At 38.9% G+C, this 13261-nt stretch overlaps 1 protein-coding gene across 4 annotated transcripts; it reads left to right on the forward strand.

The window, feature by feature from the left end:
• Nucleotides 1–9574: 9574 nt before the first annotated feature.
• LOC116840941 lies at nucleotides 9575–13042 on the forward strand. 4 transcript variants are annotated; one of them, XR_004377449.1, is made up of 4 exons: nucleotides 9575–10451; nucleotides 12236–12410; nucleotides 12498–12842; nucleotides 12944–13042. XR_004377449.1 is itself a non-coding variant. In XM_032808320.1 (3 exons), the coding sequence occupies exons 1-3, from the start codon at nucleotides 10135–10137 to the stop codon at nucleotides 12585–12587; spliced, it is 582 nt and encodes a 193-aa protein (XP_032664211.1). In that variant the 5' UTR covers nucleotides 9575–10134; the 3' UTR covers nucleotides 12588–12944. The 4 variants fall into 4 exon arrangements, 2 of the variants coding, with proteins under 2 accessions (XP_032664211.1, XP_032664212.1); XR_004377450.1 differs by having other exon boundaries at nucleotides 12710–12842; XM_032808320.1 differs by having other exon boundaries at nucleotides 12498–12944.
• Nucleotides 13043–13261: the final 219 nt, after the last annotated feature.

Below are 13261 nucleotides of genomic sequence, written 5' to 3' on the forward strand. Positions count from 1 at the left end.
AGTTGCCTTCAGTGTGTTTCTAACCGTTCACGAGCTGAATTTTACTTCTGCATGCAACTTTTACGTATTGCAATGTCATATTTTGTGAAATAATTTGCATTGCATAACTATTAATCATCATAAGTTAATCACAAATTAACAGCAATATTGGTATTAGAAAAAATGCGTTGTTCATCGTACCATTTAACGCTTACCCAATTATTTAAAATAAGTGATATTATTCTATTTGTTATAAAATTACATATCTCACTTTGGAAATATGAAAAATGTAAGAATTGTAAGAAATATGTAAAGAACTGTTTCACGTCGACCGTTGTAACATTCAAGTTAAGGTTTACTGGCGTTGCTATTCAATTATCGTTACGGCGCTGATAACAGCTGACCTATAAAAACAATTGGATCAAGAGCACGATCGTATGATTGCATTCGCGTTATTGCCGAGCACCGATAATTTACGATTCGAACGAACAAATGCATTGTCTACCGTCGGCGACTCGCATGCAACGAATATGGGAGCTATCCTACAAATTTACGAGTTCCAATTCCGATAATTCGATTATTACTTCACCATATTCGTGCATTCTCAAGTCTCGGTGTTCTCTTATACGTATATCTATATCTTTAAATTATCTAATGTAGAACTCTGCACATGTATCTATGTGTCATGATAGTACATATTTATCTATTTATATTTACTCATATGATTTCTTTGTATCAATATTCAACTAAAAATCCTAACTTCTGGAATAGAAAAAAAGAAGAGATAGAGGAGGGAGAAGTAGGAAGAGAGAGAATATGCAGGATACGTTGACGCTGCGAATTGCTTAGAAAAACGTTGATGTTTCACGATAACTCTGTTACAAGTAGGATCAAAAACCACTAGTAACTCTTTACTTTCCGGCATATTCCGACGGAAGCTAGGCTTTTCAAGAAATACACACCACTTTGATATACCACCCGACATATTTAGCTCCGCGAGCGTACCGACGTAGTAACACATACCGGCAATTCTTTTACCGACACGTTTCGCTTTATACCTCTACGAAAGTGCACACGCCGCTTTACAGCTTAAGGAGTTTTCCCGAAGAGACGCGGCACGAAAGGGCGAGTACCGCCATGTTATAGTATGACTGTATCTAAGTGGACAACTTCCACATTTGTGGAGAATATGCGTGAATACGTGAATACTAAAATGCAAGATGCAACCATGAAAAAAAAAGCGGATATACCAGCACTAGTGTATATCAAGACTGATTACTTATGAAACATTATACTCTAAGCTCCTTAAATATGTAATATTAAGAAGAGTGACAGTATTAATGGCAGTAGTAGTGGCAATAGTAGCCGTAAAATCGAGTGGACCACGGAACCGCCACTCTCTTAGAATGAATCAGTCAAACATCACTGAAAACAGTGAATATACACTGATTGCAGTTATAACTGGAAGTGCTCAGTGCTATACTCATAACTGATATCAATGACTATTCACTGATTCACTTTAAGAGAGCACGGACTCTAAATACATGGAACTCTTACATTATATTTTCTGTCTTACCATTCTGATACCAAGATGGTATCAGAATGGCGTTGCTGCATATTTGTATTATTACAAAACAAAATAAAATGGTTAAAGCCTGATCTACAATATGCTCTTTGCTTCCTGCTTCTTTCTCTTTATCTTTTTCTGACTCAAACCTTAAGCTTTAAGCCAGAAAAGATAGAAGACAAGAAACAGAATGCAAAGAGCATATTATAGATCAGGCTTAACAGTCGTGGTGGACATTAACACATAGAAGAAGGCTGCCTCTATCACATTTTGTGTATTTCGTCACAACAATTAGTTGTCTAAGAAGTTGTAACTTCGAAATTCTGAAATATGATGTATCTAGCCCCAATCTTCTCTATCCTTTAGAATTATCTTAAATAAGTATTCTGAATAAGAGAGTCTTCCTAACTTTACTGATGCTTTACGTAACTCTGTAGACTGTATAAACTCTTGCTGCGGGCAAGAGTGTCGCACACATTCATCCGCAAGTGTCTGTTTTACTTTCGGATACATGCGCAGCAACGCGAGACAGACTAGATGTACTTCGTGGCGACTTTACGAGGAGTTTCGGTTTTTCATGTATTCAACAAAACAAGACATACGGGGTGTGTTTGTAAGAAAAATACTCGGAATGCGGGATCCGTTGTATGTATTATTTACTGAGAAGGACATTAAATTTGCAAGGATCTATAAAACAAGACTTTAATATAAGATTCTATACATTTTATCACACCTTTTTCTAAACTGTGCAACTTCGTTTTCTCCGTAGATGAAATAAACGAATAATTCTTTTCACTATGTCATGCTATCTTTTATCATTTGAACCTCATTAAAAACTAACAATATATCCTCGAAATTGTACGTTCCAAAAAAGTATCAGATATGCCAGTAACAGATATATGATTTTCAAGACACACGTAGAGATACGTAGGAAATGTTTTTCGGTGTTTATATGTATCGAACTACAATGCTCGTTGGTCTTGTACTTTCGGCCATGTACTATCCTAGCCGAGATGCTAGACCCATCAAGCCAACCCAATCGATTCTCATCCACACCTACCCACTTTGCCTGCTCTCTGTCTGCGGGCAACTATCGCGCTAAGGAAACAAAGTAGACGTCGGAGAAGGAGAGAGGGAGTAGGTGGAAGGGAAATCAGGAATGAGAGACTCAGTCGACAAAAAGTAGAGAAAAAAGTATCTGGACGGCCATGGTTGGCTGCAACAGGCACCACAATGTCCTCCGTGCTACTCCTGCTTATTATCGCGACCGGTCTCGGGATTTCTCTTCTGCGTCTTCTTATGTGACGCTACACTCAGAAAACATTCGTATCTTCTGTCATCCTGGTTGCATTTCAAACACGTACGTTTAACAACTGTGAACATTGCATTACGGTGCGCACCGTTCTCACTCGTGATTTAAGGAGCGTCAATAACATTATTCAACTCGAAAAGGATCTGCGAGTACTTTGGCAACAAAATATCTGGAATATACTTCGTACCTAATTTAGAAGCGCAAATCTCGACTAGGTCGATTATACGAATGCAGTATATGCTACACTCTCTGCTAATCTCTTTGTAATATAAAACAACATACTGAGAAAAAATATTTGAAAGTTTATTTGTAGGACATGTAAAATCTGTTTCTTTGAAATATAAAGTTTATTTTTGCTAATAATTTTTATTGCTAATTATTTTTCCACCAATAAAATTTTCAAGTATCTTTCTCAGTTTTGATATTGAATTTCAGCTCGATAACGTTCCTTATAAATTCGAAACAATGGGACAGTTTAAGAAATCCATTTTGTTTGCCTAATATCTGGATATTCTTAGTCACGATTTAATCGCTTCTGAACATGTCATACATTAATATCTGCAATATAAATTCCTTGCGCAATATATTACACAAACATTAAGACATCCTGTGATATTTTATCGCGTCAGTTTAAGACTTGCATCATGATTTTATTGTATGGGTAATGCCGGCCGATAACTATTTAAGGGACGCATGATCTACGATTATGAAGATATATAAAATATCAAACTGCAAAAAGCTAAGTGGGTTGTAAGTTCATTCGCGTAGACGTAAGCTCATATGTACGAGGAAGAAGGGAACACTGGAGGTAAAACGGATACGCGCACGCAACACCAGCATGTGGGTGCCGTGATCTTTATCGTAAAATGAAAAATTGTTGCTACAGAAATTTCATTAACGTCTTTTACACGGGGGATTTTTTTTTACGGAGCTGTATCTAACAAGCCAGCGCGTATTTGCATAAAAATATTTAAAAAAAAAAGGATTCACATTACTGTATATTTCTTTTTAGCAATGTGTCAAATTTAAAAGAGGATTTAAAGGAGAATTTGAGAGAGAGCATACAAAAGATCTCGTTAAAAATGAAGGAGATGATGAAATCGACCGAACGAAGTTAAATTCACTGGAATAACGCGCGAACAAACTGGCGCCGGTTGATAGACACTGAAGAGGGCGAGAAACGAAAAGCAGGCGGGGCGGGAAAACGCGTTCAACGAAGAAAACGGCGTAAAAAATCGATCTTATGTAATATACCTTGGATCGTGTTTTCGCGACGTAAAAGCGCGTCGGCGGATGAGACATGCGCGTGTCAAGATTCATTTGTCCTTTTTTCTCGCTACTTTCTTTCGCTACATAGATCACGTCCTGCTTTCTTGTCCGAGTCCTTCTCTACCATTTCCCGTTATCTCCGCGTCTTAGCGAACAGTACGAAAAGAAAAGAAAAAGAACAGCAGTCCGACAGACACCATAAAGGGATAAATTGGTCGACGTAATAAGCGGCGGAGGAACGCGTTGAACTTTCATCATTCATTCTCCCTTCGCGAGCAGCCCGCGTAATTCTTCGGAATGTTTTTCATACGTCATGAAAGTAACGACTGCGGTCGCACTCGTTCGCCAGTCTCTCTCTCTCTCTCTCTCTCTCTCTCTCGCCGGTGCATTTCGCGCATTCTGTCCGGCCGAATTCCAGGCGTGCGAGAGGAACGATCGTTGTCGGGAACGAGTAACACACGCGCGCAATGCGCGCGCACTTTATCGAGTGGGGCGACTCGCGCGGCGAGATGCGCATGCACGCCGCCCGTCGAATTTTCAGTCGACCGACATTGCACACACAGCGTGTATATATGGGTGGTGCTACACCCGTAGCGCAGAATAATATTCTGCGTCGCGCGGACAACGGCGGGCTATGCAACAACTGCATGAAAGTAAATTGACGTAATCAAGCGGCGCGGATGGAGGACGCGCGGCAATCTCACGCAATATTGCGCATGCAAAGTTTATCAATTCGGCTCTGCTCGGCCGCCGCGCGGAATTTTCAACCGTATTCTATGCGACACACGTACACACAACCCTCCCGTCTCCTCCCCCTGAACGAGAGGACCTGCCGAGTCGATCGATCCCCGTGGTACGTTTTTTCCTCCCGCCGCAAAGTGCAGCGCTTATTCTGCTATTCGTTGCGATCGGTTTTCGAATCGTGTCTTACTTCATAATGCAACTGAGGCGGATTTAAAGGTGAAACTTACAGTCTGGATGATGGGAAATGCGCAGACATAGAAAGTATGAGATGTATCTCGGTATACTATAAATAGAACCGTTGGAAATGTTGGAACCCTGTTTTCTGCAAAGGTCGGGCTATTTTCCAAGAGTACTCCGGCTAGGATCAAATATTATAGACTCAAAGATATGATGTTGTGTATGTATGTGTGCGCGTATATACCCCTTTCGCTGTTACGAAAGTTATTGTAGCGAGATATGAGAACATGGAGCCCAAATTTTTCGTGAGAAACGAGTAGCATACGCGGGAACAAATATAAACTATCGATATTAGGTTATATTAATAGATAATTTGTAGAGAGGTTGGTAGAATTAGTGAAAAAATAATTATTCAGCATTTTTTCTATACACGAGATTAAAATGAAACATCTAAAATCAGATAAGCCCCGGCGAAAGCGAAAGAGTTCCTGGCAAATAAGGCACTCTCCATATGTCTAATAATACTCTCGTTACGCTCTTTTTGAGTGAAAGAAGAGTGTAATGAAAGTATTATTAGACATATGGACAGTGTTCTTTCATCAGAATAGATCAATACAGTAAATCTAAGTATCAACTTCTGAAGAAGTACAAAATCATAATGAGATATTTTACGCATAGAGGCGTGATTTAAGAGAAAATTAGAAAAAAATTTACGGTCCAAGGAAACGCAGACGAATATCTGCTCTTGAGTTGACGAAAAAGTAGCTGGCCCGTGAAGTAACATAAATTGAAATTCTTACCACAACAACTGAAAGTACAGTAGTTTCCGAGTAACCAAAAAAAATTAGACAAAAAAATACAATGTAACTCGTTCTTTAGAAGGAGAATAGATGATACAACCGAGACGAATGCAATGAGAAAAAATAGAGTGAAAACTTGTCGCTACATCTTTTGATCCGCACAAAAAATACTGTCCGTTCACAAAAGTGTTTTCTATTCCACCTAACTTGATACCGTTAGGTATTCGATAAACCCTTTCCCCAGCAAGCGAAGGGACAAAATTTCTCTTCGCAAGAGTTGCTGCCCGTCTCTCGAGTTTCCTTTTATTTCGAAACTTTCGGCAAACGTCAGAAACGCAAGGGAGACAAATAACGAAGGAGTGGCTCTCAAGAGAGAAAATGCAACGTTTAAAAATCTTACCAGAGACGACGAGAGGGTATGCCAAAAGTCGCTGACTCCGATCTCTTCGCCCACGAATAAGTCGAATGAGTTCGCTGGAGTCAGACGGAGGATGAAGTCATTAAATTAGAAAAACTTGGATGGGGCTCTGATCCGATATCGATGCCTATCGTCGTCGTCGTCTAAAACCCTCACTGCGCCGGATCGTGTCGGGACGGCAGTTCTTATATGTGACGGCATAGTATTCCGAATGTAAACTTTATTGCAGCCAGATACGATAGTTATAGGCTATTATATCGCCTTATCAGGTGGCGATGAGGACAGATTTTCTCATTCACGGACCGCAACCTTCAATTAATTGTGCCTCGAAGAATGAGAAGTTCTGATATAGTTGGCTGACGAAAAATCTGTGGCGAAATATCTCTATTAAGTAAATAATTGGTCAACCTACGTCCTTTAAGACTAATTCGTTTTAGCATCGATATCGGCCATTATAAGCTACTGTATAACTTAATATTCCTTTCAGATGGAGAATTTTCTTTACGATAGGCCGATATATTTCGTGTGAAAATTTGGCGAATATATAATATGCATAGGCGGATCGAAACTGTCCAATATCCAATATGGCCGGCTAGGCGATAACACTAGCGTACACGTATTGGTAGTTTGATAATGCGAGACTCCACCAATCGAAATCCAGCGGCCTCAGCACCTCTATATAAAGCGGAAAGTAATTTCTTATCGTATCGAAAACACAATTTAATTAAATTCGTTCGACTGCACACTCTCTCCACTTCAACATTGGCCAGCCTTACCGACGTTTTGCACGGTGATTTGGTGCCATAATTCGTCAATGCTCGTATATATACATTCGACTACGTCGTGCCCCCGTTAAGAACAAGTACATGTCGCTTTTACGATCGCAATGACCCGCTAACCCCGAGATAAGGAAATGATAGCACGATTAACTTGGCTCTTTCAATTTGTAGATTAATTGACTGCGATTTGTCAGTAGTGGGTTCAGGTAGTATTGAAGCTGTATTTTTTGTCCTGATCATGTCAAGCACAGCGTACTAACATCTCTTTACTTCGTCCTAAATAAAGAAATTCTTTCTCTTTCTCTCCCACATACACACATACTCATACACACAGGCGTATAATCACGAGGATCGTTGTCCGCTTCGAAGTACTTCTCGACTTCGCGTAATAAAAGTACGAGCAGTCTCCACGGTTGCTTACCAAAATGTCAGAGTCCGTGGGGAACAAAGTAGAGTTCTTCGAAGATAGTCGTAACGAGCGCGATGGGACGGAGGCTGCCTTGCAAAAATGTATTAGATCACTGATGTACGGACAAAAATCCTCTATACTTTGCGGAATTGGGATCTACAGAGGATTGCTTTATCTTCCTCGAGTTTCCTTCGTTCCTCAGATCGGTTTCTTCAATTTGCACAATTTCAGAAATTGCAAAAATTACCAGGGACTAAGTGCATTGAGAAACTCGCCGAAATGAATTTGTCCGTTCCGAGCAAGGAACTTTTATGGAATAATAAAAAAATTTAATTAACGGCTCAGACAGTTCCGTTTCTGCGACGTAAAAGAATACGTGCTCGATGATATTTGCCGAGGAGACCTTTCATATCCTGTACTTTGTGGAAATTGGGATACGTCGGAGCTACTTTCTTTGCTTTCCCCCGCAACCTCTGTCTCCGCCGTCGACTCCCGGTCAGCCCCGAAAATGGCCGACATACATTTGCTTCTGTATGCTCTGTGATCTCTGTCCTGCGACATGGAATTGACCCAATGTCCCTTTGGGAAATAGAAAGCAATACCTGTCTCCGAATACGGCGGAGAGACCACGTCGAACGAGACCGAGAAAAATAAGGAGCAGGTAGAGCGAAATGGACAGAGGGGGGAGAAACGAAAATGGAGAAACGTACCTTCGGCTTTTAAGATATCTTCGTCTATATTGCCCTCGCATTTCACGGAATACGGGTGTGAGTATACAACGAGGTCGCGATATACGTTTCACCATATGCCGCGCAATATGAAAGTATTTGTGTAATACGGAATATTTCATAGCAGTGATTTTGTTTATTTATTTTGTGCTTGAGAAATACGAACATTCGACAAATATTCCCTAAATTCTAATCCAGTAGCTACAATAGATCTCTCTTGATATTTCGACAGTAGTTTTTATTGATCTGGTGTTTCTTGTCTTTCACTCTCTGCCGCTTAAGTTTATATCGACAACAGCTGGCAAAATGCCATAGCGAAACAAATTTGGACTTCAGTTTCTTCTACTTTTTCTTTAAATGTGACAAGCCCATGCAATATAAGATTCTTTTAGCCGATAATTTTCTTTTTAATCCTATATAATGTATAATATATATTAATATATAATACATTTTATCAATTCTTTACAAAATTCTACTAAATAGATTAGAAATAATTCTACTATATATATTAGATATATAAAGATAAATTTGTTTCCATTAACTATATAATTATTAATAATGTAAAATTTACTTCGCCATTTATAGATTACATATTCTCTCGCATGCGATCATGAAAATACAACAAAACATATATTTAAATATTTAATATAATATTTTTCATTCCCCAGATGCTTCATCGCATCCAAAGAATAAGTCCTTGGTCAAGCGAAAAATATTACTTCTGACCATTTTCGCCATATATACATCATAAGTTTGGCGTGTGAGCTTGTTTACGAGCCAATTTTGCACGGATACAGACGCTGAGTGAAAATACTGTTCTCTTTTCTGGAAAAATATGTCTTCAAACTTCTGTTTTAAGCTTCAACTTCTGGAATTTCTCTTTGAGGTCATTCGTAACAGCTGCCATATATAAACGTCGCCAGGTTTTATCTGTTGCACTCTACCAAAACGTGTTTGTTTGCCAACCTGTACATACGCATCATTCTTTCCAAAAATATATTCGCTTCACTCGTTCTATTAATACGTAACAATTAGTCGGTCCTTCATTGATCTCATAAAATCGAATAGTTGCTTGTGCAAAAAGTGTAAAGTATATCTCAAATGCGAAATCGACGCATGACGATATTCTCGACATAAGAACATATGAAATAGCTTTTACTCATATTTCAGTTCGAATATTACTTCAGTTTACGTCCAGACGAATCGTTTTATCTTTGTTGCGAGCATCTGCCACATCGACTGAAACATTGCGCGAAAATAATGAAGATAAAAGGAGGAAGAAAGAAAAGGAATATGATAGGATTCTACGAGTAATATCCTCTCTCTCGTATATATATTCTCGCGTATATTCTTAGTTATCACATTTCGCCTAGGCATCTCGGAGGTCGACATCGGAGAGTATCGATCTATAGTGCGTTGAGCATGTTGGGCATGTTGTTGAAATACCTTCCTTATTGAGTTTCCTGTCTGTTCTTCCGCGACGATAAGGTGTGGTTTCCGCCTGCGCAAGTTCTTAGTGTCCCATCTTTATATGGATACACATGCAACGCCATGCCCGTGAGCTATTCTTATTTCAGTGACCCACATAACAAGAAGAACCTTCTGTTATTGTGATCGATACCTTCCATTATCACTTCAAACAATACAAATTGCTGCATCACGTATAATATTGACGATTGAGGTCAACATCGATGTGTACATTGGTGTGGACGTATAACACAGCGAAGGGTCAAGCACTAATCGGGAAGACTGGAACGTTGAATCAATGCAGATTGTTGCGACTCGATACGTAACACCCGCATTTTTCTACGTGAGGCTTTAATCAAAAAAATCCTCCTGTTTCGCGACGAGTTTTCGTCCGATTTAGACAGCAGCCGCTCAAGTTTTTATTTCGTACTTCGGTCCCGGCTCCAGTTCAACCATCTCTCTGCCGCATACGTGACGGCGCGGTGATGAAGGAAAGCGTATTGGGCAGGTATACCCGCAGGTATTTGTATGTAAGACGGGGTATATATCCGTGTGCCCAGCTGCTCCATAGAGCGCGTGTTCGTGTGTCTGCGCCGGGCGCAGAGGGCGGATATATCGACGTCAGCAGGGGATCCGTGCTGCCATTTTATCCAAACGTGATCTCAGCCAAATACGAAAATTCGTACGTGGCTGCGGTGTATACGAGTCATCCTCGGGCAGAGCGATACGCTCTCCTCGCGAGTGCACGAAGAGGGGTGAGAGACAGCCGAACGTGGGCAGCAACAACCGGAAAATATAACGCGTAAGTATCGGTACTCGTACACCCACGCGGACCCTCCGCCATTTCTTTGTGCGCGAAAACGCTGATACCCCGATAGAATAAACATCGCGCGGCGCATTTGATGTTCTACCCAAAGTCTGCGTGCGTCTCTCGATGCTCGCGCCTCGACACGTAAAATCGTCGAGATGGTAGGCGCGATAACGGGAATATCTTGAAATATTTAGCCCACCCAGCAGACCCAGCAACTTGTCCGTGGCATCCAACGTTAAGTGCAGCAACTTTGAATACTTCTGATTAACAGAATTCAATGTTTAAAAGATTTCTCTTCGCGTTATCGTCCTTCTTGCTGCATAAAATATATGAAATATCTCTACGGAATTGTTGAACTTCTGCTCATTAAAAGAGCCGGCGTCTATATTGATAGTCATAAGAGATGTGACTGCATATTGTTCTCCTATGTTCGCAAACAGCTAATCGACGCGCGGTAAATTAAGCCGGTTAAAGACAATGAGGTCTCGCCATTTTCGTACACTCAATTAAATCTAATTAAAGGAGAGACTCTCCTCGAGAGACTCGCAATCAATTGAGTTCTTGAATATGCACGTTTTGTTCACTGAGGCACGAAGAAACGTTTGGAAGTAGAGGAACGAAATAAAGATACCTCTCTCGGAGAGAGTCGGCAGTGTGCAAGCGTAAAGCCGATAAAACACAAGATCTTCGGTAGATTCTGAAAGTATTTATTTTTGTGGATGTCCATTCAAACGTCATATCACCGGCGTGCTTCTTTTCCCTCTTCTCACCGCTGTATAAATATATCAGTAGAATTCCACTTACGTAGTTTTGGGAAGAGAGTCACGCATAATTAAAATATAAAATCGTAATGTAGGGATCTTCTAAAGATTCTTGCTTCGTAAGATTGTGCGTTATCGCGTAATTCCCTTAATCGCAAATATTACGGTTATAAATCACGATGTTTATTATCTCGTGACTGTCGTATTTAATCATCCTACATATATCTTGTTTTATATGCGACAGTATTTTTAATTGATGTTTTTTAACGAATTAATAGATTGATCTTGTTTTTTTTTCAGTAGTGCCTCTTTGGACTCATTCAGAGTTTATGCTAAACATTTACTATATCACACTGGGCGTTTGTAAATTGATCGATTTCTTTTGCTTTCAATAACTTGTTTTGATGTTTAAAGTCACGCTGTCGCACCAAGGTTCCAATATATAATGTTCAAAACAAAGACAAATTAAGAACAAGAATAAATCACATGACATCTCTAATAATTACTGAATTGAATTTTTATACTACCGGGATAATTGATCTTCCATAATATATACATACACTGTAAAAAATTTATGTAAAATTACATCTGTTATGGGTAATTTTGAGACCAACTTATAGATGTAAATTTACATAATTATCGCATGAAAATATATTTATATATACGAAAGACATTTTGATACGTGTGTAAATTTACAAATATAATGCTTGGTTTCATAATTACATGGAATTTTTTACAGTGTACATACATATATATATATATATATATATATATATATAAAAAGAGAGATTATGTTTAAAAAATAAAAATGTAAAAATACATATTATCCGTGTAAAAATCCGTGTAAAAGTATATATTATCAAGATCTGTGTAATGTTGATCTACATCCACGTTATCTTATGAACATATTGTTTAATACTATTGCTAGCTATTATTTCTGTCTGTCATTGTTATTGCTTGTTATCTTGTTATACTTAATATTGATATATTGTATCAATGTTGATTCTTGTGTAGATTTCTGGCTACGCCGTCGGCAACTCGCGTTGCGTGTTACCACGCAATTTCGCTGCTCTACAAAGATGGTGCTTCGACTAACAAATCACAAGCTTCAGTACATTGTGGCTCCTTTTATGTATGTTTACGAGGCTCCTTCAGTGACGATAAGGGAAATAATTGGATGAAGGAGAAGGTAAGGAAATCCTTATATAACGAGTGTGTGTATAGAAGATTATAAATTCCAATTTAATCAACAAACTCTATTCACTGTGCAATGTAGCGAATCTTCCATAGTTTACACTATACAAAAAGAAGAGGAAATGGAAAAAATAAAGAAGACGGTAGAAGCTTCAACAATAGACAAAATTAAATCATTATTATTTTGTTATATTATTTATGTTATATCAATTTTGTTTGTTTATATCATGTGCTACTTTCCACTGATTTTCAGTTGCAGGAAGTAATAATCTGTTTATGTATTGTTGTAATTAGTTCCAGATGTACTTGAGGAATTTTTGGTTCTTATTTAATTAATTAAAAAATATCAATAGATGATAAAAGTACAGAAAGAAGAAAATAAGATTTGGAGATAAACTTTACGTATTCCATTGTATTAAGATATCCAGTGAGTGTGATTTCAATCCAACATTTACAATTTTAAGTGTTTATTTATTTTCAATATTTACCGGTTCCTGTTCCTGTTACTGTTCCTGCTTCATAAAATAGGAGACCGAAAGAATAGACGAGTGACTCGCCTACAAATGTGTTCGCACCTAACAATTAGCTGGTATACGTCAGGGAGCACGTAATAAAGCAATGATCGTGTTTTACGAGGCAGTATATAACTCCACCAACAAACCACCCAACCGCAAACCTACCCCTTCCCTTGTCCCTCACTAGCCTAACGTCAAACGGTTAGCCGTCCATTTTAACACTTATCAAGAAAGAAACGTTTTGTTCGTGCGTCGTAAAATTATTTCAACGTTACTGGGTGAATTGATTTCTTCTGGTAGCTGTTTTCATTCAGCTTCAACGTTCGAGGTA

This window comes from Odontomachus brunneus, unplaced genomic scaffold (assembly GCF_010583005.1).
Source record: "Odontomachus brunneus isolate Ranch 3 - 2012 unplaced genomic scaffold, Obru_v1 Obru_scaffold_013, whole genome shotgun sequence".
Lineage (NCBI taxonomy): Eukaryota > Metazoa > Arthropoda > Insecta > Hymenoptera > Formicidae > Odontomachus > Odontomachus brunneus.